The 23,916-nt window shown below is 41.3% G+C and overlaps 4 protein-coding genes across 8 annotated transcripts; 3 read left to right on the forward strand and 1 right to left on the reverse strand.

The window, feature by feature from the left end:
• Positions 1 to 83: 83 nt before the first annotated feature.
• Positions 84 to 1,900, forward strand: LOC135164955 (uncharacterized protein C14orf119). Its single transcript, XM_064125772.1, has one exon. It carries the CDS (start codon positions 426 to 428, stop codon positions 939 to 941), a length of 516 nt encoding a protein of 171 aa, XP_063981842.1. The 5' UTR covers positions 84 to 425; the 3' UTR covers positions 942 to 1,900.
• LOC135164934 (uncharacterized) lies at positions 1,598 to 14,223 on the reverse strand. Of its 3 annotated transcripts, XM_064125734.1 has the most exons (7): positions 13,947 to 14,223; positions 13,079 to 13,774; positions 12,606 to 12,637; positions 12,376 to 12,520; positions 10,107 to 11,954; positions 7,346 to 7,489; positions 1,598 to 7,123 (listed from the first exon to the last, which is right to left on the reverse strand). In XM_064125734.1, exons 2-7 carry the CDS (start codon positions 13,094 to 13,096, stop codon positions 1,910 to 1,912), a joined length of 7,401 nt encoding a protein of 2,466 aa, XP_063981804.1. In that variant the 5' UTR covers positions 13,097 to 13,774; positions 13,947 to 14,223; the 3' UTR covers positions 1,598 to 1,909. The 3 variants fall into 3 exon arrangements, with proteins under 3 accessions (XP_063981804.1, XP_063981803.1, XP_063981802.1); XM_064125733.1 differs by having other exon boundaries at positions 12,606 to 13,771; XM_064125732.1 differs by having other exon boundaries at positions 12,606 to 13,774.
• LOC135164949 (uncharacterized) lies at positions 7,450 to 10,034 on the forward strand. Its single transcript, XM_064125762.1, has 3 exons — positions 7,450 to 7,576; positions 7,666 to 7,980; positions 8,986 to 10,034. Exons 1-3 carry the CDS (start codon positions 7,499 to 7,501, stop codon positions 9,757 to 9,759), a joined length of 1,167 nt encoding a protein of 388 aa, XP_063981832.1. The 5' UTR covers positions 7,450 to 7,498; the 3' UTR covers positions 9,760 to 10,034.
• A 147-nt stretch (positions 14,224 to 14,370) lies between the features above and the next one.
• LOC135164937 (netrin receptor UNC5C) lies at positions 14,371 to 22,910 on the forward strand. Of its 3 annotated transcripts, none has more exons than XM_064125739.1 (6): positions 14,372 to 15,531; positions 15,627 to 15,926; positions 17,975 to 18,142; positions 18,568 to 18,732; positions 18,848 to 19,099; positions 19,391 to 22,910. In XM_064125739.1, exons 1-6 carry the CDS (start codon positions 14,961 to 14,963, stop codon positions 21,052 to 21,054), a joined length of 3,120 nt encoding a protein of 1,039 aa, XP_063981809.1. In that variant the 5' UTR covers positions 14,372 to 14,960; the 3' UTR covers positions 21,055 to 22,910. The 3 variants fall into 3 exon arrangements, with proteins under 3 accessions (XP_063981810.1, XP_063981809.1, XP_063981808.1); XM_064125738.1 differs by having other exon boundaries at positions 14,373 to 15,531; positions 18,565 to 18,732; XM_064125740.1 differs by lacking the exon at positions 18,568 to 18,732 and having other exon boundaries at positions 14,371 to 15,531.
• The last annotated feature ends 1,006 nt before the right edge of the window (positions 22,911 to 23,916 follow it).

A 23,916-nucleotide genomic window follows, 5' to 3' on the forward strand; every position in this document is an offset into this window, starting at 1 on the left:
TTGGTAGAACCGACATTTGGAGCTCTTGCAGTTGATTATTGGTGAGTTTTATTTATTTTATTATGATGTCTTAATAATTTTCATAACCTCAAAGGCAGAGAGAAATGGACATGGGTTGATTGTTGTTCCATATTGATTCGAAGCAACTGTTATTTAGGCAGATTCTGTTATTGTCTATAAAAGAATAAATTTACAATTTATCGTGACATTCATCTGAATTTTCATGGCCGGGGTTTGGGACTACTGCATCATGACGTTTTAATTTCCCAGAAATTTTTTACTATTACTATTAATTCATGAAGTTTACGAGTGTTAAGATTCACGAGTTTTGTCGGGATATTTTGTATTGTGGAACAGTTGATAAAGCGGAAAAAAATTGTTTCAATCGTCTGAGGGACTTCTTTGATAGAATTGATTTGAGTTGAATGAATTTTATCGAAAGAGAAATAATCTGTGAACCTCTATCGAAATATTTTTTCAATTATTCAAAAGTATTATCAACTCAAAATTTTCTCTTTCCAGTTAACAAAATGTCGTCAACAAATCCAATATCCAATCAAGCGCAGCTTCGCTACCTAGTCGAGTGGTTCCAAGAGTGGTCGGAGATGCAGCGCGGTGACTTCCTGGGTGTCCTCATCGCCTGCTGTGGCCCCCGCGACCTCGTCAACGGCCTAGTGCCCACCATTGAAAATCTCAACTGCAACGAAGAAGGCGCCAGGCCAGCCAGCCTCTTCCAGTGCCGAGTGAAATTATTTCGCGAGTGGTGCCAGAACTGGTCTCAACAGGACAAGGAATCACTCCTGACTTCAATAAAAAATATCGATCCCAAATTCGCGGAGAAGTACGAACGACGGCTGATTGACGGCCACGATCACGAGGAAGAGACGGCGAACGGCTTCCCCGACTGTTCGTCACCAGCTGAAGCCACGGAGGAGTCATAACTCCAACTTGAATGACGCCTGAGCAGCTATGGCTGTGCCATAGTAACTAATACGCGCTGATAGTTTTGTTTTTCGTAGGAGAAAATTTAGCAATCTTCGATCAGAGAAAACAATTTTCTCTATTTTTATATCCAAGAGCTGCTAGTCCGCTTCATTATCGAATTTAATCGAACATTCCATCAATGACATTCCATGTGTAAATAAGGTATTACATAGTCCAACAAAATAACGAGCCCGTTTGACCAAAACGATTTTTTTTGCGTTGATTACCAATTTGTAATTTGAATGATGAGCGACAACTGGGAAGACGAAAAAAAATGAACGTTAAACAAATAGCTTTTTCTCGAAAATTATTCGAGCGATCGATCTGTTCTCGTGCACAGAGTTAGTCCTCATTAGAATTCATAGACTGGGAAAATTTCGGATTTTTCCAAAATTTTGCGGAGAAGCAGAAGAGGGCAGATTTGGAATAAAAAAAATTCTTTCTAATTTTATTAATTTCATATCACAATGAAACGGACTTGAAATTTTGTCGGACCGTCTTATTAGGTAGCATCACGTCCCAAATTGCTCAATGCACTGATTACTATTCATCGTGATTGACGATATTTACAATGATTTTTCGTGAAAACCTTAGGATAATGTAGACTAAAAAATCGTCTCGAGCTTCTTTATTGAGATTATTTTCAAAACAATACATTCTTAAACATAATTTTCATAAATATATAATATATTTTATACGAACATATCACGTTGTGAGTCACGGTGTGTGTTTTACATATCACAGATTATGTTTTCGCCTCTTGAAGTGCGAACGAAAGAAATCTCCAAAAAGCATCATTCGGTTTTTATCAATCAAAAAAATATCGGCAGTTGTAATTCTTGTTGATAATTAACAAAATGCGTTGTAACATCTGATCATTGATTAAAACAAATGCATAAACGACTGACTCAATGGACTTCCTGACTTACTTCTTAACTTGCTGAAGCCACTTGGTGCAGATGGACTTGATAGCTCCTTGGCCGAGTCTATCCGCTTCCCTGAGAATTTTCCTGATGTCCTGACCCCTAGAATGCTTAACAGCTAGTAGATAAGCAGCCTTGAGTTGTTTGCTCTCAATATACGAATCGATCTTCATCTCAACATCATTGATGATCCTGATCAAGCTGTCAATCTGATCCTTTGGACTTGGGGAAGCTTCAGCTTTGCACTTGTCCAATAGAAGTTTGACACAATGTGCAAGAACTCTGTCAGATATCACCTGCGAGTTCGGTGCACCTGAGCTCCTGCAGCACTTTATCAGCTGCTCAATAGACCCTACCCTCTTGTCCAACGCAAGGATATGGCCAACAAGGGAGTAGACCTTCTGCGGTGACAGGTAGTAGTCCTGCATGATCCTGAAGGCAAAGCCAAAGCCCTCCTCAACGTCCCTTCCACATAAAATAGCCAAAACAGCTAGGTGCGTCCTCTCTTTCTGATTTCCAAACAGAGTTGGTACAGATCTCGGTTGGAGACCCTCAGACTCCATGTACGAGAGCTTGCTCAAGTAATCGTTAACATTCCTTCCCTCTTTTTCACAATTCCCCAGGAACTTGGCGATCTCCATCTGTCGGGAGATCGTATTAATATGTTTATCAATTTCTGATGGCTCCATCTCCATCGTCAACGATCCCGACTGACTACTCGCACAGGAGGAAACGCTCTTTCGTCTCTTCTTCCCAAAATTTTCCATCTGCAGCTCCGATTCAAGATGCTTCTGGGCTTCCGTGAGAAACTGCGTTCTAGTGCACAGATCCGTGTAAGCCGTAGCATCCGTGACGTAGAATTTAATACAAGTCATGGCTGCTCTCACGTAATCCTTCATGAAGAGTTGAAATTGATAAAGCGTGTTCATCAGTTGTTTTCGTTCGAGGTAAAGACACGTTGCGATGAGATATTTCTTCCAGGTGAGGAGACTCGCGTCCTTGGATCTCATGGTTTCCCACAATTTTCCGAGCTTTCCAATCTTCAGGCAACCGATGATAACGACATTGAAGAAGATCTCTGGATCGATCTCGTTCTCCAGAGTATAGGACAGACACTTGTCCAGCTCATCATGGCGAATGAAGAATTCCAGTATTGAATTACAACTCCCGTACATCAGAAGGTAGTACAGACTCTCTTGATACCGAATGTTCTTGCTCGTGATGGTGAGTTTGGGTACAATGTACTGTCCATGAGATATCGCTTTGAGATTTCCCAAAGTCGCCATGATCTCCTGAGCTTTCGAATTTTTCGTGTGAACGTGAGACTTGGAATACTGCTCAGTGGAATTTGAATTCTCAAGAATCTGAAGGATCTCACCGACCAGGGGAGGATCCTTGCTGGGTCGATTCTTGACGGACTTCGGTTCATTTCGATTGGTCTTTGGTGAGGGGTGTGGTAAAATGACCCAATCGTCAAAATCCTCTTGACTGACCTTCTCCAAACAATGAACAAACTTCTCTCTAGCTCTCTCGTAGTACCCAACTTTCAGACAGGCCTTTCCCCAGGCAGCCCACACCCCCTGAGTATCCAATCCTGATTTCGTACTCACGTCCAGAGCGAGGATCCACTGCTCCTTCTCAGTGAAGAGATCCCTCAGTCTTCTGAACGTGTGCTCATCCAAATCATCGCGTGGCAGCAGCGACAGGCAATCGGACTGCACCAACGTATCAATAAGATCTACTTGTGATAGAAATCGATCACAATGGGTCAGTCCTGTATTCAATCCAAGTCGTGCATACTTGACCTTCGCCGCGATCAACAACGACGTGATCATCTTGATGATCAAGGCGTGATCGATCTCACGATTTATCTGTCCTTTTGTATCGGGATAGAGAAGTCGTTTCATCTCGTCGCAACGATCTTGCAGGAAGTTGGCATACGCCTCGTGATCGGAATGAAGATCGAGAATGGCTAGACAGAGAGATATATTCGGCGCATATTCAAAGCAAAATTCTTCTCTTAGGGTCTTGTTATGGCCCTCGTGAGTCGTTAACTTCCAACAGTCAAAGGACTCACTGCTGGACGCCGAGGGAACCGCCTGGAGTTGAGCTGTCTGTTTCTTGCAGTCATTGCAGATCCTGACTCTAACCGAATTGGCGTAACCGGCCACCATCATCCTCTGATGTGAACAGGATCCGCAGACAACTCGACCACACCTTCGGCAGTGATGTCGTCTGTTGAACATTGAGAAGATGACGTTTCTGCAGCAACTGCACTCCCTAGCTTTGTCATTGGGAATCCATTCGTCACGCGTTGGTGGGTGCAAAGGCATGACGAAATCAGGAACGTGTCCTGGTGAATCCCTGAGTCTAGACGTTTCCAGCTGATCACGTTGAGTGGCCACCCTCAGATCTAGAGATTTTCTCGCGTAGAATCTCACGATTCTGTCGAACTTTTCGATAGTGAATCCCAGAGCTTTCAGCTGCCTCGTGTACGTCTTCAGAATCCTCTTAAGATTATCAAACTTCGAATTCATGAGGAGCTGCTCTAGAAGGAGGAGAGGTTCGGTGATCAGGTGGACGTAGTGACATCGATCCTTAACGTCTAGTATCGTAAGAATATCAACACCAAGTGATCCTCTCTTGTATTTCTTTTTGTCAGGGGAATTCTCCAGGAGGTAAGAGACGACGAACTTCAGAGCTTCTATGGATTGCAGCTTCTCGATGACTCCTTTGCACAGCTTCTGGGATTGTCCAAGGGGAAGGGCACTGAGAAGCTTCTGGGCGTGCTTGAAGTCGTCTTCTTTGTTGTTAAGGAGCCCCAGGAAGAGATCCTCTGATACTAATGAGTGAATGTCCGAGCATGCTGTTTGATACTCCAACCATACCAAACATAACTCGAACTGTTGTCCATCAATCAGAGATTTCACGATCTTAGTTGGATCAGTCTTTTCGGTTCTATATACAACATCGTACCAGTTCTGCTCCGACTTTTCCACTTGATTTTTGAAGTAAGGAAGCATTTTGTCAAAGACCATGACCCTGCAGAGGATCTCGTTAAGATAGAATTTGCAGTGAGATGGAATTGCGTCTCTGCGGAAGTGTCGGAGCAGGTGTTTGAGAGCCTCCTCGCAGGTTCTCACGGGCCAAACCTTCACCTTTGACATGATAACTTGAGCCAAGGTTTGCTCGTCCTGAATCTGGTAGAGATACTGGAGGATCTCAGGACTGTTTGGATCCTCATTGTCGATCATTTCGGAAAGAATTTTGTCCTTTACCTTCTGAACCTCGAGATTCTTGAGGAGAAAAGCATCGGGGAGATTTTCCAAGAGCTCCAGAGATCTCTTCAGTTCTTTCTCTGACAGAAATCTCTCCAGGATGTCCCAGAGGGGCCTCACTGGGAGGTGATTTTGCAGACCTGCGAGGACTTTGTTGTCGGAAAATAATAGTTTCAAGTTATCAGTTGAAGACGACTTGAGGAGGTTTTCTAGTACGACTGTTCTGTGATTTTGGAAATCAGATGGAGATTTTTCGTGGATCCGCTGGACTAGATAGCAGAGTAACCAGCAGTGGTTCTCGAGGTAGTGCAGGAGATTCGGGGAGATATCTCGTGTTTTCCAAGCGTCATCTGCTGGAGACGACCAATCAATTCCATCCGATCCCTCAGGACTTTTCCCATACCTCAACTTGACGCCGTATATGTACTTGGATTCGTTGACCTCAGTATTACCCGCTGCGGGTGTCTCCTCTTGCATCTTCTGGAAGACCTCGGGTAACTTAGCTTGTTCTCCAGCAGCGTCTGTGTAGAAGCCTACGTACCCCTCCACCGCGGAGTTCAAGTCCTCGTTGATACTGTCCGGATGATAGACATTGAGGATCGGCGACACTTCATATTCATTGATCATCCCAAAAATGCTCCTGGGGTCCTGCTGGAGGTCTAGATCTTGCCAGGCGGGCTCATTCAGCTCCTCAACATGGGACTCAAAACACGGACCGTAATCAGCTGGCAAAGTCCCCAGTAATTTTGATCTCAGACTAAAAATGCTCACGAATCCAAGATCACCCACCTCATAACCAATCGTTCGAAGCGAGACCGTGTGTCGGAGATGATTATGAGGTGGATCTTGACTCCAAATATTGATCGTCGTGTGTAAGAACAGAAGATTCCAGAGATTCAGGAAAAACGATAACGTGTGATTGCCGAATGACAGATGACTCAGATCGACAGAAGACAGCAGTTCCGTCTTTCTCAAGACATCTTGAACTTTCTGACTCTTCGACAGGGCGACTAACTGGGAGTGCATCAGAACTGATGCATCAGAATACAAGTCTTTGATCAGATCAAGAATTTCTGACAGGATTTCTCTGACGCACTGATTTGGATCTGTTGACATTTCAGGGAGTACCGAGGGTTCAGGGAACCTGTTGAGGACAAGTAATCCCCACCGATCGGATGTTACTTTCGACTCGATGGGGTCATAATACTGGAGCTTTGGGCAACAATTGACTAGGATGCTATAGACAAGATTGATCTGAAGATCATTTGCGATTGTTTCGAGCAGCTGAAGGTCCGCGTTCAAAGTGAATATTTGATAACCGATGTAAAAGTCCAGGGAGTTATTCAAGAGTGATAGGTCCATGGAGTCCTCCACCTTCGGGGAGATACTCGCGAGGATTTCCAGGTGAGCCTCGATGTTGTGGAGGTAAGGATCGCCGTTATTGCAGAAGGTTAATAAATTTGAAAAATCGGTTTTTACCTTCGATGAGACGCTGGCACTTCGATCGAGAAGCTTTGTGATGCCCTCGAGGAGTCTCAGATTATCCTCCAAATCTGACCAATATCGAGAAAGTTTTTTATAGTCCTTGAGTGACAGTGGGGACCTGGCATCATTGACGATACTGATGACTGATGACTCTGGCTTTGTTTCGTGGAGAAGTTGATGGATTGTTTGGAAGAGATCGAAGTAGCGGGTGTTATTAAGTTTTTCAGATGACTCGAAGTGTTTCTTCGTGACTTCCGTTAGATTCTCGGAGGTCAGGTAGTCGTGGGAGGCCGTCAGGGTTAGGTCTAGAGAAGTGAGGATCATGAGGTGATGGGGATTGTTGAAATTGTTACAGATGAGGGAGATGTTGGGCTCTTGTGAAGCTAGAAATGTCTCGAGTTGACTGGTTTTACGCGAGGTGTGAAGACCTTCTCTCACTGCCTGACGAATTATCTGAAAGAGGGGAGCTTATTGAATGGGGTGACGATATCTGGATCCTGATAGGTGGAAACAATCATTCAGGAGTAAATAGCTGATGCACATATCACCATTTTCATTGGTCTATTTTTTCGAGGATTTTCGAAATTTTTTTTCAGGAAAAGCTATGAAAATCGAAAGCTCTTGAAATATTCTATTCACACTGATTAAGATCTCCTCACTACGACACACACTTACATCAATTGTGGAATGTTTTGAACGTATCGCAGTATCCCTCTCCGTCTCGACAATCATTTGTTTCTTGATATCCTCCCTAAATCCCTTGATCGCACGAGAAAACATAATTTCTCCTGCCAGAGAGCTGCTCTCCATCCCGACTGTCTGAAAAACATGAGTACGATTCAGCTGTTAGTTCTCAGTCTCTTCTTCATGGATTATTCTGATGAATTTTGGCTGCCGGACATTAGAGTTGCGAAAGCGTGAATCGTAGCGTAATTGTAACTACTAATTAACCGCAAATAATAATAAATTGTAAAATGTATTGATGATGTGATCAGGTCGTCCTGAAGAATCATGAGACCTTCGAGGTGGCCCCGGACGGTGAGAGTTATGATGAGGAGAAGGAGAACGAGATGATAAAACCAGAGGATTTGAAGCAAATCGAATCCCTGAGTGAAGATGCCCATAAATTTGGGGCCTTACACGCCCACGTAGAACGGTTCAATCGTAGGGCAGTGGGGGCGAGGAGAGATGCCAGAGATGTAGATTTCATCGATCCAACTCTGCTGGAGAGGATCAAGGAAATCAATATCTTGGACGATCCTGTGCCGTACACTGCGGGCTATCGGCATGAATTTATTAAACTGGCCAAGGTGATATTATGAAGCCAATTAGACAATCGTAAATTTTAAATTACTGAGCAGAATTTCTCGTTTTTATGGTGATAAAATAGGAAATACTCGACTGGCTGAGTATTAAATATAATAGTCGAGGTTTAGGCTTCAATATTTAGTCGGTGGGGGACTTAGGTTTATGGGGCCTCTTCTAATCAAAGTGCCGATGTTATTGGATGGGCCGTGGGTGTTAAGGGTACGAAGAGTGAATATAAATATTTACGTCATTAATTTTATAAAATAAAAAGGGATTGCGCATGATTTATTTCCATTAGACACTTGTGGATATTAAATCATTAGTTAGTCGGTTGATGCTTAATGACTTCTAATGAGTTCGATGTCGATCATATCTGTGTAGACAGTCTCAATAAATGAGCAGTTAAACTTGTGAAACATTGGAAATTCCTTTTGAAGGAATATTGATGATTGGGTTTGATTGGAAGTCCAAGTTTAATTGAGAGGTGATAAGCCCAGTTGCTGCCCGGTCGGATTATTGCTTGATGATGTCAAAATAATTTTTATTAGATTAAATTTGAAAATTCGATCTACCCGAGAGAAAGAAAATTCCTTCATCCTTTGACGATGAAATAGTGACTTTCAAAAATTCCCCGGTCGACATGGGAGTCCATGAGAGACACCCAGACCAGAATCTAGTAACAGTTGTGACTTTCAGCTGTTAACGTCAGCTGTCAGAGGCTTCAGCTAACTCCAATCACCTTTAAATTAATCAGATTTCAATTTTCCCGAAGAGATTCTCTCGAAATATCTCTGTTCCCCGTCAATGATGGCAATCGTTGCCCACCAGGAAAGATATTCCGAACTTATTGAACGTGTCGGGCAGCAGCTGGGCGATGGGGTGGACCGAATACTGGGCGGAGCACATTTCCACGGATCAGGCATCCAACTCAAACTCAAATAAATCCGAGAATACGCCCTTAAAAACAATCTCCAGTAACATCGGTATCAATTTTCCTGTTCCATTAGAGACGCAAACGAGGGAACGAGGATGACTTTTCGGCAACAGTAAAGCAAGAGGATCTCCTCGAAACAATGAGACCGAGGGATCACTCTATTGTTGACAAGAGACCAGTCTCCTCATCAACCCCCAATACGCAAGACTATTTAGACCTCGAGAGTACTTCAATCGGCTTTGAAGCCCCAACTCAGTCCACAAATCAGTCAAATATTGATTTTGAGTTAACGACTGTACCGTCTGAGGAAACAGCAGACGAGGAAGAATACGATTACGAAAAATTCAAGGCCGAGTATTACCAACAGTTAGAGGATATGAACGTTCAGAATCTCACTCACAACTTTACGAATACGGAGGAGGCCGAGGAAACCCCGGGGGATGCCCTCAAGAAAATAGTGGAATTTAAAATTCCAAGAAATTGTACACGTGAAGAACTCACACAAATTGGAGCTAAAGCTTTTGAATGTTTGATGTTTGACTATCAGCATGCGAAGAATGAGTCTGATGTGAAGAGGGTGTTAGCCAGAGGTTGGATGGTCATCAGGGTCTGGTGTTTCATATATATTTGCATAGCTATACCAGCTTGGTGCCAGAAGGGCTGGTGTTGCTGCTGTTTTCGGTGTGAATTTTGCTTTCCACTAGAGAAAATTGAATATTCAAAGACATATTTCGCGAAAAATCCACCGGGAGTTTTTAGGGGGGCACAGGGAGATGAAAGTTATGTACCCAGTGCCTTCGAGTTGGAGGCCTATGAGGAGTTGGAAAGCGCCATCAGAAATTTATGAACGGGAGCATAGATTGAGTCGGAAATCGATGAAGAGTTGTTTTTCGATGTTGGAAGTGATGGTTGGACGGGAAAATCTGTGTAATTATTTTTTATGGGGATTTTCGTCATCTGGAGAAAAGGTTTCCTGATATTTTTGATAACTCGAGGCGTTACTGAGTTGTGTGTAGATATTTGAATAAAGGTTCTTTGGGAACATTGATGCTCTTTTTTAATCCAGAACTCCACCTTGACGTAAAACCTCCAAAAATATTTCCGTCCGCCAAGAGGTGAAAATTCAGAACACGAAGGGCCCTCTCAACCTTAGAAGAAAATAACAATAATAAACAAAAAACAATGGGTACGTACCTCAATGACCCTCTGGGCCTCGGCATAATCATTCTTCCAGAGGCACCTGACAACCAGTGTCGCCGTGGTCGCCAGCATATAATTAAGACTGCACTCCCTTCCTCCCCCTCTCCTCCAATTATTTCTGAACCTCCTCCTCCTCCGTCCCCCCTGATTAAAGCCATTATTTCCCATCGATCCGCTCTCGGAGCTAGCATCCACATCACTCCTAGTCTCAGTCTCATCCGAGCTCTCATTGGTCCGATAAAAATTCACCCGACATTCCTGATTAATGATCCTACTCTCTTCTGGTCCAGTCTTCTCTACCGTATCTGGTAATCCTTGTTTTTTGATAAATTCAGTGCTCGTCAGCAACTCCAATCGCCATACCGCCTCAGTCAGATACTTCTTCATTGCTGACACCTTATCCTCAAGCCCTTCATTCCCCTGACCCCACGATAAATCACTCGTCGCGACGAAAAGACATCTGTTGAGATAATGAATAGTCTCTCTAATCGCATATTTGTTACATATGAAGCCGCACTGATTCCGCTTCTCCCACGTTTTTTTGTCACATGGATCGTCGTTCTCATCACCACAGTCAGAAATACTGTCACCCGAGAAGTCTTCATGTCTCATAAACATCATTGAGAATATATTTTCCATAATTTCAAGTCTGATCTCCAAAGGATTGAGATTATTCAAATATTTTTCCACCTGGCTGAAGCACTCCGAGACCCTCTCAAACTGACAATTATAGTTATCACAGAGGAATATTGCCTTCACGTGATTCAGCATGACAGAGTACGCCTGATAAGTCGTCATCGAGGCTGAGCAGTCGGTCAACAAGTGGCTGACATCGTCATCAATCTCGTGAAGATTGACAAAAGTCTTGAGGACTGACAGGATCGAGGACGTCCGGAGGTTGTTCAAGACGATTCTGGGGGAAGGCTTCGCCGAGGTAATTGAGTTCTTGGAGATCCAGTCCAGCACCTCCACCTGGTCGTGAAGAGTCTTCTCCAGACGATCAAACATTTCCATTTTTAACAGCTTGAGTTCGGACTTTGCGAGGAGAGATTTGAGCATCGATGCGGAGACTTCTGAGGACTCCTCGAGGGTCTTCATCAGGATGAGGATCCAGAACCTCGGGAATGATTTGTTCTGAAGTATTTTTGAAATGAGGTCGAAACGGTTGTGGAGGGAGAGCATGTGGCTGATGCTGAGGAGGTCTGACAACCAGTGATTTTTAGTCTTTATGGTTCTGATGAGGAGTTCATCTGCACAGGAATGAGAGATAGACTCTCTCAGGGTGAAGATTGCATAGGTGATCTTGAGGGCGTGTTCCAGTGTATCTGGGGCTCGCCTTCGAGCCAGAATGTCGTCCAGGAACTTGTGCCAGGTCTTGTAGTATCTCGGGTCCTTCCTGGAGTAAAATGACAGCTCGACATCCTCGAAGGCACAGGACTTGACTAGAGTTGGATTGAGCCACTCGGTGAGCTCGTTTTCCTTGACCTCTGTCAACTTGAGCTTCGAGAGGATACAGAGGAGGACTCCCAGGTGCTCCTCATTAACGAAATTGGTATTCTTGACGGGGTGGGAGGAGCGCTGGGCTTCCGTTGATGAGTGAATCGATGCGCTTTTCAGGATTTCCTTTAGGGCGTTTTGGTAGATGTCTTGGAGTGAGGAGTCTGTGGCGGAGAATATTGGTGACCAGATGCACAAAAGCTGGTCGATTGTCCAGTGAACTAGTGGTGCATGCTGATGGAGATTGTTTTCGAGGAATTTTAGGGTTGACGGGGAGAGGTGTGGCGATGGTCCTGATGGGTCTTGACGGGCCGACAGAATCGCCGTGAAGAGTGATAGAAGTTCCTGAAGAGAAAATTGTGAAAAAGAGAAAGAATTCGTGAAAAAAAACGACAAATTGAAAAAATCTTTAATAAATGACAGCAGTGAATTTCACTTTGTGGAAAGTGACGCATCTCAGCGAGACCTCCATTTTTGGGAAGTAACATTTAAATTTATGAATTTATTGGCGAACAATGGAAGCAAAATTTGTTTGCAAACGTATGTAGACGCATACAAACGTACAGTTAAGTATAAAAATTCAATTTTGTGGGTATCCAATAACAATGGGTCAACATAACCCAAAAAATGGAAAGCTTAACTGTCAATAGTTCTTATGTTTCCATTTGGAAGCACTAAGTAAATTCATTGAATTTTCACGTTCCATAATTAAAATCCAAAATGGTACAATGGCCCCTAACCCCATAAAACAATAAAAACCACAAACCTTCTCCACACTCTCCTCCAGATTATTGTCAATAAATAAAAGAATCCTCCTCAACAAATCACTCTTCCCCTGTGCGTCCATCCCCTCGTGATTTCCCATCAACATCGACAACAATTTCCAACTGACCGTATTCTTCTCCAAGTGTCTGAACAGAGTGCAGAAAAAATCCTCGAATGAATCATCGAACAAGAGTAAACAAAAGAGCCACGATAAACAGATTAATCGCTTACCCAACTGATCTACTTAACTCGATGTTTTCTCCCTGATTAAAAAAAGCATTATTTTTAGTACGTTCAATAGCCCATGCAGTGTACAATAACTGTGATTTAATGAAGCTGGCTAGATCCACACCACTAGTTCCTCTTGACATCATCCAAAAATAATAAACTTCATGTCCTACACTAATCTCTTTGTTATGACTTTTTGTCACGTTTTTTTCACTCGTCGAGCTGCTTCCACTCTCTCTCGTACACCAAAAACTCTCACACGTGCGACTGATTAATATTCCTTTGACCTGAAGTTGGTCGCTATCCTCGACAGGCTACAATGAGCCCCCGAAATTTGCAATAAATGATGGAGTTTATTTGGTGGACTTTTGGTCTTAATTAGGAGTTGGAAATGATTGTTTGGTATTCACAACTTCCGCCAGAAAATGATACAGTGGAGGGCAACAATTATTTTGAATAAAAAAACCATTTATTACTGTTGATAATCTTGACATCTAATTGAAGATCTGGCTTGTCTCCAGTGTTGATCCATGTCTTCTGTGATTTGGACACGAATTAAACGCCCTGAGAACAGTATTTATTTAGTCATTCTGGAATCTTCTGCTAATAGATTCAAGTCTCTCGATAACGACTGTCGTACGAGCAACACTGATGGCCGTGATTCTCTTTGAAGATCTTAATCAAGCCGCGTCATTCACGCATTCTTCCTTGTCATCATTTTTCTATTCACATCTTCGCAACAGATTTGTTGACGATTAGTTGACATTTTTTTCAATAAGTAAATCTCTTGGAGATCTAATTCAACAAATACCCTCTCCAATACAGCAACAACTGTCTTATGAGTAACTTCGATATTCATCTGATTCCTCTTCTCCATCGTTTTCAGACGATGATGATGATCATGATGGTTTCGTAAATCTTTGAGATTCATCTTTCCCCAACAAAAGACGAAAACAGTTACTTCACCTTTTTTTATCAATTTTATTTCGAGATTCCCCTCTCCAGTCAACCAGCAAATCGACTACTGCTCTTCCTGCTCATCAGTTTGCTGTCTTACAATCAAAAGGGCTTAGAGGCAATGCTTACATCTACCCCACACCCTCCGGTTCTTCGATGATTGCTTCTCATATTTCTCCAGCCATTCAATGATCATCGAAATTCTCTCCTCTCTGCTAACAAACATAAACCCTTATTGACCTTCTCTTTTAACAAAACATTTTTTACACATCGCCATATCATCAATAAATAACCTTAAACTCGTTAGTCAATGCAAAAAATTAGAATTCACGATAATTGACCCCAGACCCCCTCCCCCACCCCCATAACACCATCATAGCTCCTCACCATTACAAATGAACAAGTCCCCCTGTCACCATCCATTCTCCAAAAACAACCTCAACAATTCCCAACATCTCCATCATAGCATCACCAAACCTCCAATATTTATACTCCCATCAAATCCACGAACAATTAAAAACCTCTCCCAATGTCAATCTTCATTTTCCCAATATCTTTTTACAAAAATATGTGCATTATCATGTGTACTTCATCCCACACGAAGTCTCCCACGGTTGAAGGTGGTATGAGAGAGGGAGAAGGGGGGACTCTGGCCCTTCCCCCAGGTCCCTTGAAGCCGCTCTTCCGCCCCGTCCTCCACTCCCCTACTCTGTCCGGCACAGCATGAATTTTCGTTCTCCCCCCCCCCCCCCTCCTAACACACGTGGAAATTTCACTCGTCTCTGTACACACAGATATACCTCATAGGCCACATGCCCGAGTAGCCAATCCGACGATGAACGAGGCGAAACCCCATCCTAGTGCATTTTCCCCATTTGCCGGTTATATATACGTAGTGAAATAATTCTATCTCTCTCTCGGGCTCCCCACTGCGTTGAGAGAGCACCAGGGCGCCGATGCTGGTCTCTGAGTACTTTGAGTGAGTGCCCAAAGGCCCCCGAGTCCCGAGTCAGTTAGCCGCCATCAGTCGTACGTTTATGTTCTCGCTTTTCTCCGCTCTCTCATCTCGCAATTTTGTTTTTTATTTTATTTATTTATTTTTTTTTTCATTTCCATTTTTTCCCCCCGTTTTCAATGCCCAGTGAAACTGAAAGATAGTGATACGTGTGCTGTTGACATCGAGAGAATAAACGAGGAAAAAAAAATGGTTAAAAAATTGACAAGTGATTTATCAAGATCCTTTGACCACTCGAAGGACACGAACAATGACACAACAGTGTACATAGTTATGAAAAAATAGTTAATAAATGATACAGTGGGTGCTTCGTAGCCGGGAAAGGATTGGATGCAATACAACGAATGTGAAAATGAATTGATTAAAATTGTAAACATCGATACGAGATGAGAAATTTATCAAAATTACTTCTGATATTTTTAATAGGACTTGTATTAGATGTATTGTCATTTGATAATGACATAGGTAATAAAAATATAGCCGATATGTTGAGATCAAATGACAAGGAATTGGATGAGGATGATAATTCGGGTGATGATGAGCACAGTGATAGTAATGATGATGATACTTATTTACTCGGTGAAGAGGAGGATACACCGAGAATGGGAAATGGTTCGGGTGGTGATGCTGATTTGATAAGTGGTGGTGGACATCTACCAGTATTTCTCATGGAGCCACTCGATGGTTTTGTCATTAAAAATAAACCAGCATCATTGAGATGCAAAGCAGCACATGCATTGCAAATTTATTTTCGCTGCAATGGACAGAGAATTGAGGATTCATACCAGACTGACTTTGTTGATCCTCATACTGGTACGAGAATTGTTGATGCTGAGGTCAATATCACTAGGGACAGTATCGAGGAGTATTTTGGAAATGACAAGTACAGATGTGAATGCATTGCTTGGGCAGGAACTGGCTCCATCACTAGTCAACCGGCCGTCATTGATGTAGCCTGTGTGTACCCACGTTCGACGTAATTCATTGAATTTTGACGTTAGAGCTTCGACAATTGGAGCTGATTAACGATTTTGTTGGTTTTCTTTTTGTAGATCTGAAGAAGCAATTTGAATCACCACCGTATTCAGTGTCTGTGGAGGACGGACAGAGCACGGAATTACGGTGTTTACCACCCCCTGGTGTACCCACACCGAGAGTTTACTGGATGAGAAATGGGGTTGTTATCAATGGAGGGGAGGAGAAGAGTGAACTTGGAAATAGTATTTTGATATCGAGTGAGGGACACTTGATGATTGGACAGGCTAAGCTTATTCATCAGGCTAATTATACGTGTGTGGCGGAGAATATTGCCGCCAAAAGGCTCAGCACACCAGCAGCTATTACTGTTTATGGTTGGTTGAATTAATTTAGTTTCAGTTTGAGAATAAAGAGTTCAAGTGGATGATGATTGATGGGGTGAAGGGTAACAAATTGATTTTTTTAAGGCTTGTTGCATGATTAAGTGGAGTTAAGAGAGGGAGAAATTGTCGGGAAGTATTTTTTTAATGAGTTTTTTCAAGTGGAATTCAGGTTTTGGGTTATTGCGAGGGAATATTAAAAATTTTATATTGTAGTTAATCTTTTTATTGTGGTATGACTTGGGGAGAGGGGAATTCTTGGGAAGATTTTTCAGCTGATGGATCAATTCTGGGGGATTTGAGCGTCGAAGGACAATGCGCGCTGTTAGAATCAATATTTTGAGGCTATTTATCTGCATAATTACAATGATAAGAATGATTTAGCCCAGCTTATTAGCTGCGAGAAGATTTATTTGATGTTAGCAAATTGGTTAAGGTAGTTCTTCTACAAATGGTCTTTCGACGATGAAATTTAGTCGAAAAGAGGCTAAAACTCGAATTGAATCTGCCGTTAGATTCAATTCTATGAGGTTTTGAGGGTATACGGGTCAAATCAGTAGCGAAGCATAAACCGGTTTAAGTCGATTTGAATCGTCGTCGAGTTTTCCCGAAATATCTTCAAAACTAAAAGAAATTGTGAAATTTTCATCAGAAGCGTTGTTGTAGTTCTCAATTCACTGTACAAAAAAGTCCCAATAAAAAATTGTCCATGTCCCTTAATATCTGAGATATTTTTGAAAAACTAATCAATGGTCTAAATCGACTTAAACCGGTTTACTGCTGCGCTACTCAAATAATCATGTGCAAATATTTTTCGAGTCCGAATGAGCTGGCACACCCCTTCATTCGTCTAAATCGAGTGTTCTGTCAGCCATTTTTCCAGTAGTTTCAGTCCCTTGCGATGACTAATTCAATTTTTTGGACAATTTAAGTTGTGTCTGGGGGAGCATTCAACGATGCAAAAATGTTCCAAAGAAAATTCTAAAACCGAATATTGAACCTGCCCCCTCTCCCTTTCGTATTGTGGATATGAATTTATAATAACAAACACTTTGTACTTTAGATTTTATTATTTATTAAACTGACCAACTTTTACTAGTGAGGAGGTATGTGGCTGTTTGGATACTCGAGAGAGACAAAGTAAAACTGGCCACCAGGTCCTTACTTGCAACAACTATCAGAACAATAGTTTTCCCCCTCAATAGCTTTTGTTTTTCTCTTGACCACGACTGGTTGCCAAATGTTCCTGAAGGGCAAACAATCCGAAAAATAAAATTTATTCCTAACGAATATAAAAACCCTCTCTGCACCCTTTCCATTTCTTTATTCTCTGGGGCTCCTGCAATAAAACCGTAAACTACCTTTCGAGAGATTGAAACACAAAAACCAGCGGAGGAGCGAATTTTGGCCCCCAATTACCTCTTCGACGATAGTTAACTTCATTTAATGGACGAGTTTCAGTCATTTTATTGGATCAAATTCTTAATTGTTGTTGATTATAAAACTTCCAAGAAATTTTCTAGGATCCAACCACTAGGCCAACTGTGCAACATTTCTAATGCTCAAGTTATTCCTCTTCAGGTGCATTTATTTACCAAAAGCCGTTGAAAAACCAGGACCAAATTTATTTGAGAAAAGTGGCCCCAAAACTCATTATTTCTCTCGTAAAGTCATGTCTAGTCTTCCTCCTCATTTCCCCGGACGACTGAAATGTTCGAAATAAACCTAAATACCGATGCAAAACCCCTATAATTATCCCACTCTCCATCCACCCATTCCCGTCACTCCCGAAACTATGATACCTCGAAAATATCTCTTTATCCTTATCTCCGAGACTAATGGAGCAAAAGAATCCGAAAATGCTCTCTCGAAATCGGTAATTTAGTCAGTTCCACACTCCGGCATTTATCATTTACGACTCATTTGTCATGTGGTAGATAACTCGGTTCTTTTAATAGAAAAAAAATCTGAAGTCAAGAGGTGGTGATTCTTTTTGGTTATTTATAGCAGTCATTTACGTTTGAATTCATCCTTATGTTTAGTTAATGGGGGCTGGTCCCAATGGTCCGCGTGGACAGAGTGTCATTCACGGTGCGCCAAAGGGGGTCAAAAACGCACTAGAACCTGTAACAATCCCGCACCAATGAATGATGGCCAACCGTGTCTGGGTCCAGCTATTCAAAAAATGGATTGCGACACCTCTTGTCCAGGTAAGATCAAAACAATTGTTACTTGTATTTGTCTACGTTGTCTTCTTAATAAACAATTTTCGGCTCTTCCGCAATAAAACCGCTACCGGGCATTACACCTATTTTTTTCAAATAAATATTTAGGGACTTCCCCAATTTTTAAACCGGAATTTCCCGGGTTTTGAATTCTGTACAACAATTTTACTCAAAAAAAATTTCGATTCAACCCGACTTCGATTAATGGCTCTTCTCGATTCCCTTCGAAAAAGTCTCAGACATATTCATCCCCATACAAAAATTGTTGCTCCCCTGTCAGAGTAAACAAATTAATATCAATAAAAATGTCCCAAGAGACCCCCCGGACCCCCCATATCGGTGGAACGCCAGTTAAACCGATCCCCAAATCGACCTCTGATATGAATTTTCCCCTGAAAATGATCTAGCAGTGGACGGTGGCTGGTCAAAGTGGTCGCCCTGGTCAATTTGTGGTAAAGACTGTGCTCACACAAAGACACGAACCTGTGACGAACCGGCGCCAACTCACGGCGGCCGACACTGCCCCGGAAAAGACACTATAGTTGCAAATTGCACAGGCGGACTCTGTGAAAATGGTAATAGGATTTTTTTTTATTTACCCACGTGATGAAATATTGTTATACAGATCCATATGTTTGAAAAGAGAAAAAAAGAAATAAAGAAAAAAAAATGCGCGATTGAATGTTGTAGGTAACAATGGAACAATGGGTGGTATACAGCTCACAACAAACCATACAACCATGGTGGGCTCTACTACGAATAGTAATGCTGCGACGGCAGCGGAAAAGGGTAAAATTGCGGTCGATAGACAGATGGATATGACTTTTTACATGGGGCTTGTTCTTGCGTGTATTTTTGGCATTGGACTTGCATTACTTTTGATCAGACTCGTTAGAAGAAAAAATCAGGATCACAGGCTTTATTCCATGACTCAGAGTGAAGGTAAGAAGAATTGCAATTATAATTTGATAGTTATGGTCCTGTTACCATCGAAAACCCCCATGAAACTCACTCCGTAAATCTCGTGATAAATTCTATAACATAAATAATGTATTGAAGCCCCAAAATTTTATAGAGGATCGGATAGCACCCTTAGTCTCAGTTTTACAACAGCCTCACCCCCTAGTCCTCAATTTTAGCCGGAGAAAATATCCAACAACAGAAAATTCACCCCGAAATCTTAATAAAGCCATCGAAATTAATGAACGCGTTGTTGGCACCATATTGTTCCAGAATTTCAATCAACAAAATACGATAAAAAACCATGCCTTCAACCAGACTTAACATCAGGAACAACAGTTCAAGCAGCATCAACATACGAATATCCATTTGATCCAAAACTCTCATTATCTCGTTCACTCTCCGAGCATCACTACGACGTACCCCATCATGTTTCAATCGGCTTCACTCAGTCATCCCTGACGCATTCATCTCATCAATCCTCCGGTGACAAGCAAATTTATTCTGGCAGTGAAAATAGCATCACAAGTGTTGTTAGTTCTTCTTACCCCTCGTCAGATTCCACAACGACCTACAACGTTGCTACTGAAAGAGTTAAATTGGCAAATGTTGAACAATCAAATTGCATTGCCAGGGCAACAGTTAACATACGTGGTGCATTGTTAATGCTTCCTGATTGTGGTGTATCATTATCAGTGCCAGAGGGTGCAATACCAAAATCCCAGTGTAAAGCACAACTTTATGTATCAGTTCTCGTGAATGACGAGATAAGGCCCAAATTTCCAGATGGAATAACCCAACTGTCAGCTGTTATATGCTGCGGTCCACCAAGCATCACATTTAGCAAACCAGTGATATTGCAGTTTGAGCACTGCGCTGTACTGCAGCCAGCATCAACTTGGGAGCTGTCCATCTGGACCCTTGACGTCCCCCAACTAACAGACACTGATGATAACGAACCAAAAGAGTCATTGAGCTGTTGGCGAAAGCTCCTCACTCTTGGTAACGAAACAATAAATACACCATTATTCACTCAGATTGATCACACCGAGGCATTCATTGTCACTGAACAGCTACAGAGTTATGTGCTAGCTGGACAAAGTATTGATGATCATGTTGTTGCAGCTAAGAGATTAAAAATCATACTTTTTGCGAATCAAATGCGTCAGGTCAGGGTGTACATTGCTGAGGATACAAAGGCATCATTGAAGGTTATTAATGATCGTGAAACACAGGAGTGGGGTTATGCTCTTGATAAACCAAGGAGTATAGTGTATCAGGACAATGGTGATCCATTGTGGATAAGCCTTGAACAAGTGGGTAACGAGTGGGAGAATAAATCACCGACTGAGAGACAGAGCATTGATTTCTACGATATATGGAATTCACGAGGAAATAATTTTGTTGAATTCATTTTGGATGAGGATTTTGATGGGGTTACGAGTAAGTCGTATAAACTTCAAGTGTCCCAGGGATGTACAACTGATGTTGGAAGGCAGGTATTTAGAATTATTTATGATGTATCGAAACAGCGAATTTTCTCGGGTAGTGTAACACGTCCTATTCGTGAAGTGACTGTTGTCAGTAGCAGCACAGCAAGCAGCTCAAGTAGTCACAATAGTAATATTGTAGCGTCAGATGGTAGTTATCATGGGCCATTTAGGTTTACAAAATCATTGAGAAAACAATTGTGCCAGTGTTTGGATCCACCAAATAATATTGGTAATGATTGGCGAATGCTGGCACAGAGATTGCGGGTAGACAGGTATATCAATTACTTTGCCACTAAAGCAAGCCCTACTGAGCATATACTCGATCTTTGGGAGGCTAGACATCGTGAACCCAGTGCTGTTAACGATCTTGTTAATCATTTGAGAGTTATGGGAAGAACTGATGCAGCTACTATTCTCGAAGCTCAACTTGGTGCGTGGCTGTAAATTCCTCGTTATTTATTTGTTTTTCATTGTGATTCGGTTGGTGTTTTTTTTTTGGATTTAGCTGGTGACTTAGTCTTTTGACGCACATTTTGAAGGACTTTTCTTGGCAGTGACTATTCGCACGCGGAGCCGGTAAATTTTAGCTTGAGTTTACGGTGAATTTGAGGTAATTTGTGGGGTGGATATGAGGCAGAGCAGTTGGGGCCATTTTACCAGGGAGATAAGGGAAATGTGACGTTTTCTAATCAGCTAGGCGAATAAAAATCAAAAGGTCAATCAAGTGCAATTTTTAATTTTTTTTTGTTGAACGTTATATAATTCATTAAAATTATAGCTTTTAAGAGTTCAGTGTTTGAGAGTTTGTGATTCACGTAGAAACTCTTGTTTGATCTTCTTGATAGTTGGAGGCTTATCAAGTTTCATTTTCTTTTCAACTGCATTTCGTTCTCCCTTCAATTTCCTTTTCTCAGCCTGCGAATCGTCTCACCCATCCAACACGCGTTGAAACGTCCCCAACTTGGGAAATTCGCACTGGTCTTATTTTCCGGGATCCAAAATTTTTAATTCAATTCATTGATCGCCGAAATACTATTCATTAAAAAAAATCAGCACCTGAATTTGAGATAAAATTTACCGCGGCGCGTGTGAATAAACACTGTCATTTATCTCGGAAAAATTGGCACGGCCTATTAATCATTATGTTCCTATGGATATTTATACTTAAATGATGAATGGAAACACTGCCTTAATTCGCGTACTCGTCGGGCTTTTTCTTCTTTAATCATGATGTATTCGAGACGAGTGGAGGAGGGAAAGATAATTATCAGTAACAATTGAGTGATATGAGAATAAAGTGGAATGAAAATTGGTGCCATTACAGGGAATTGTGGAATTTTTTCCCTTTTCCCTTCCTCGAGTTCCCTGTGGTGCAATTAATTTCTTTTTGCTTCATTAGGCACTCGAGCGAAAATGAACCATCAAATTTATGAAGTAGAAATTGGAAAATTCGTTGGCTATTTGAAATTACTGGGGTGGAATAAGTTCACTTATAACTATCATCTAGAATTGGAAATTGTCAGGGGCAGGAGGCGGGGTAGATATTGGAGTCCATTCAAAATGACTTCTCATTCTCAGGTGAATCCTAGTAAATTGGAAAAGTCGGTCTATAATGGAGTGAATTCTCTTATCTACTTTCTTCCACTTGTCTGAGTTTTAGACGTTATGTGTACATAAATTAATCAAACGAATTTACATAGAGAACTTCGAGATTAAGAGAAATAAAAAATTCAGAACGGCAACGATACCAATAATACATGATATTACTATTTGTAGTAGAGGAGTAAAACATTATATAATTTTAGATGTAATTTTTATTAGAGAAATGAAAAAAAAAACGAAAGAATCTCCTATATACGTTTACGGAACACGTACGATTATATTTAAGAGAACATAGATATATGTAAATATTAAGAAGTTTAAGAGTATTATATACAACTATTGATTAATCCGAGGACTGATGTAGCACGAGATGACTCATAATTTCACCCCCGTCCCCTTCTCCCTCCCAAACATGAGGATATACCGTCGCTCATTAATTTACAATGTGAATTGTGCCAAATTATCGTTTTCAATAATTCATACATTCGTATATTCGTGTCACATTAACATTACCCATTTCCTGATTCGTTTTATCGATGATAATTATAAATTTTTATGTGCCTATTAATGATGTTATTAGTTATAAAGTATGTATGGAATTTAATCATTCAATGTTTTTTGTCATTTATTCTGCCAAGTCAATGCATTTATTTGGATAATTCTATATTTGTTACTTTGGATGAATAAAATATTCTTGTATATTCAAACTTTTACATTCATTCTTTCCCCTATTTTTGTCGATAGCAGGTATGATGGGGTAGAAGTTGTTAATCGATATCAACGTTCATCACTCCATTGGCAGTATTAGCAAAAATCTGCAATTTCCTTTTCACTTCTCGAGGTTGTCAAAGGCATTTGATGCTTTAAACACTCAATATGGTCTCAGCTGTATTTAATAGGTTGACTTGCAGTTCATTTGAAAGGATTTCGAGGTGTGGAAATGCTCCCTTTCATGCAGATGGGTATCAGGGGAGCAGCTTTGGGGGCGGAAAGCGATATGGAAAGGATAATAATCGATATACGATGGCTGAGTGCAGTCCTCAAAAAGGAGAATCATGTTTGATGTGTCTGTCCCTATCATATCCGATCGTGTTGTTACGAGTTATGGTCTCCCCCTTCTAATATCTTCATATTCTTCCTGTAGTATTTGGAGATGTTCAGGACTCGTGGACTCTGAGGGCTCCAAACATGAACCTCATGCTCGATGCTCATTCCCTGAATAGTTCATCGAATTTTAATAGTTATTTGGATGCATTACCTTTCGTTGATCGCATAACGAATTTTTCTAATAGAATAATGGCTCATTTTCAAGGGAATAATTCATTAGCTAAGATTTATGGGGAACTAACTCTGAGAATGAAGCATTTTATGAGACAATATCCATTCAATAAAATATATTTCCTAGAATCTACGATATTTTCTCTCAGTGGCACATTTTTCTTCCTGAAGAAAAATCTCACTTGTTGTCCCTGGGTTTAAATAATTCCTGCAGGGAATCGCTAACTCATTATTTCATGAGAGACTTCAGCAGGAAATTTGCATGTCGTCAGTATTTTCAAAGCATTTGACACTCTGAATATTCGAAATATTCTCGTCTAGTAAAAAAACGCCTAGACTGCTCTATTCTCATTTCTAATTTTATTACGGGACGACTGAAGTTTGACATCAAAGTGCCAAACATTCTTCGTTAAACGCGTGTATAAT

Source organism: Diachasmimorpha longicaudata, chromosome 8, assembly GCF_034640455.1.
Source record: "Diachasmimorpha longicaudata isolate KC_UGA_2023 chromosome 8, iyDiaLong2, whole genome shotgun sequence".
Classification (NCBI taxonomy): Eukaryota; Metazoa; Arthropoda; class Insecta; order Hymenoptera; family Braconidae; genus Diachasmimorpha; species Diachasmimorpha longicaudata.

Coding starts and splice junctions, on each gene's coding strand:
- LOC135164949 (XM_064125762.1), top strand. CDS start 7,499: ATGAGTACGATTCAGCTGTTAGTTCTCAGTCTCTTCTTCATGGATTAT. Junction 7,577..7,665: donor TTTGGCTGCCGGACATTAGA/GTTGCGAAAGCG, acceptor TGATGTGATCAG/GTCGTCCTGAAGAATCATGA. Junction 7,981..8,985: donor AATTTATTAAACTGGCCAAG/GTGATATTATGA, acceptor CTGTTCCATTAG/AGACGCAAACGAGGGAACGA.
- LOC135164955 (XM_064125772.1), top strand. CDS start 426: ATGAATTTTATCGAAAGAGAAATAATCTGTGAACCTCTATCGAAATAT.
- LOC135164934 (XM_064125733.1), bottom strand. CDS start 12,748: ATGATGTCAAGAGGAACTAGTGGTGTGGATCTAGCCAGCTTCATTAAA. Junction 11,955..12,375: donor TGGAGGAGAGTGTGGAGAAG/GTTTGTGGTTTT, acceptor TTTTCTCTTCAG/GAACTTCTATCACTCTTCAC. Junction 7,124..7,345: donor CAAAACATTCCACAATTGAT/GTAAGTGTGTGT, acceptor CCCCTCTTTCAG/ATAATTCGTCAGGCAGTGAG.
- LOC135164937 (XM_064125738.1), top strand. CDS start 14,961: ATGAGAAATTTATCAAAATTACTTCTGATATTTTTAATAGGACTTGTA. Junction 15,532..15,626: donor GGCCGTCATTGATGTAGCCT/GTGTGTACCCAC, acceptor TTCTTTTTGTAG/ATCTGAAGAAGCAATTTGAA. Junction 19,100..19,390: donor TTCCATGACTCAGAGTGAAG/GTAAGAAGAATT, acceptor ATATTGTTCCAG/AATTTCAATCAACAAAATAC.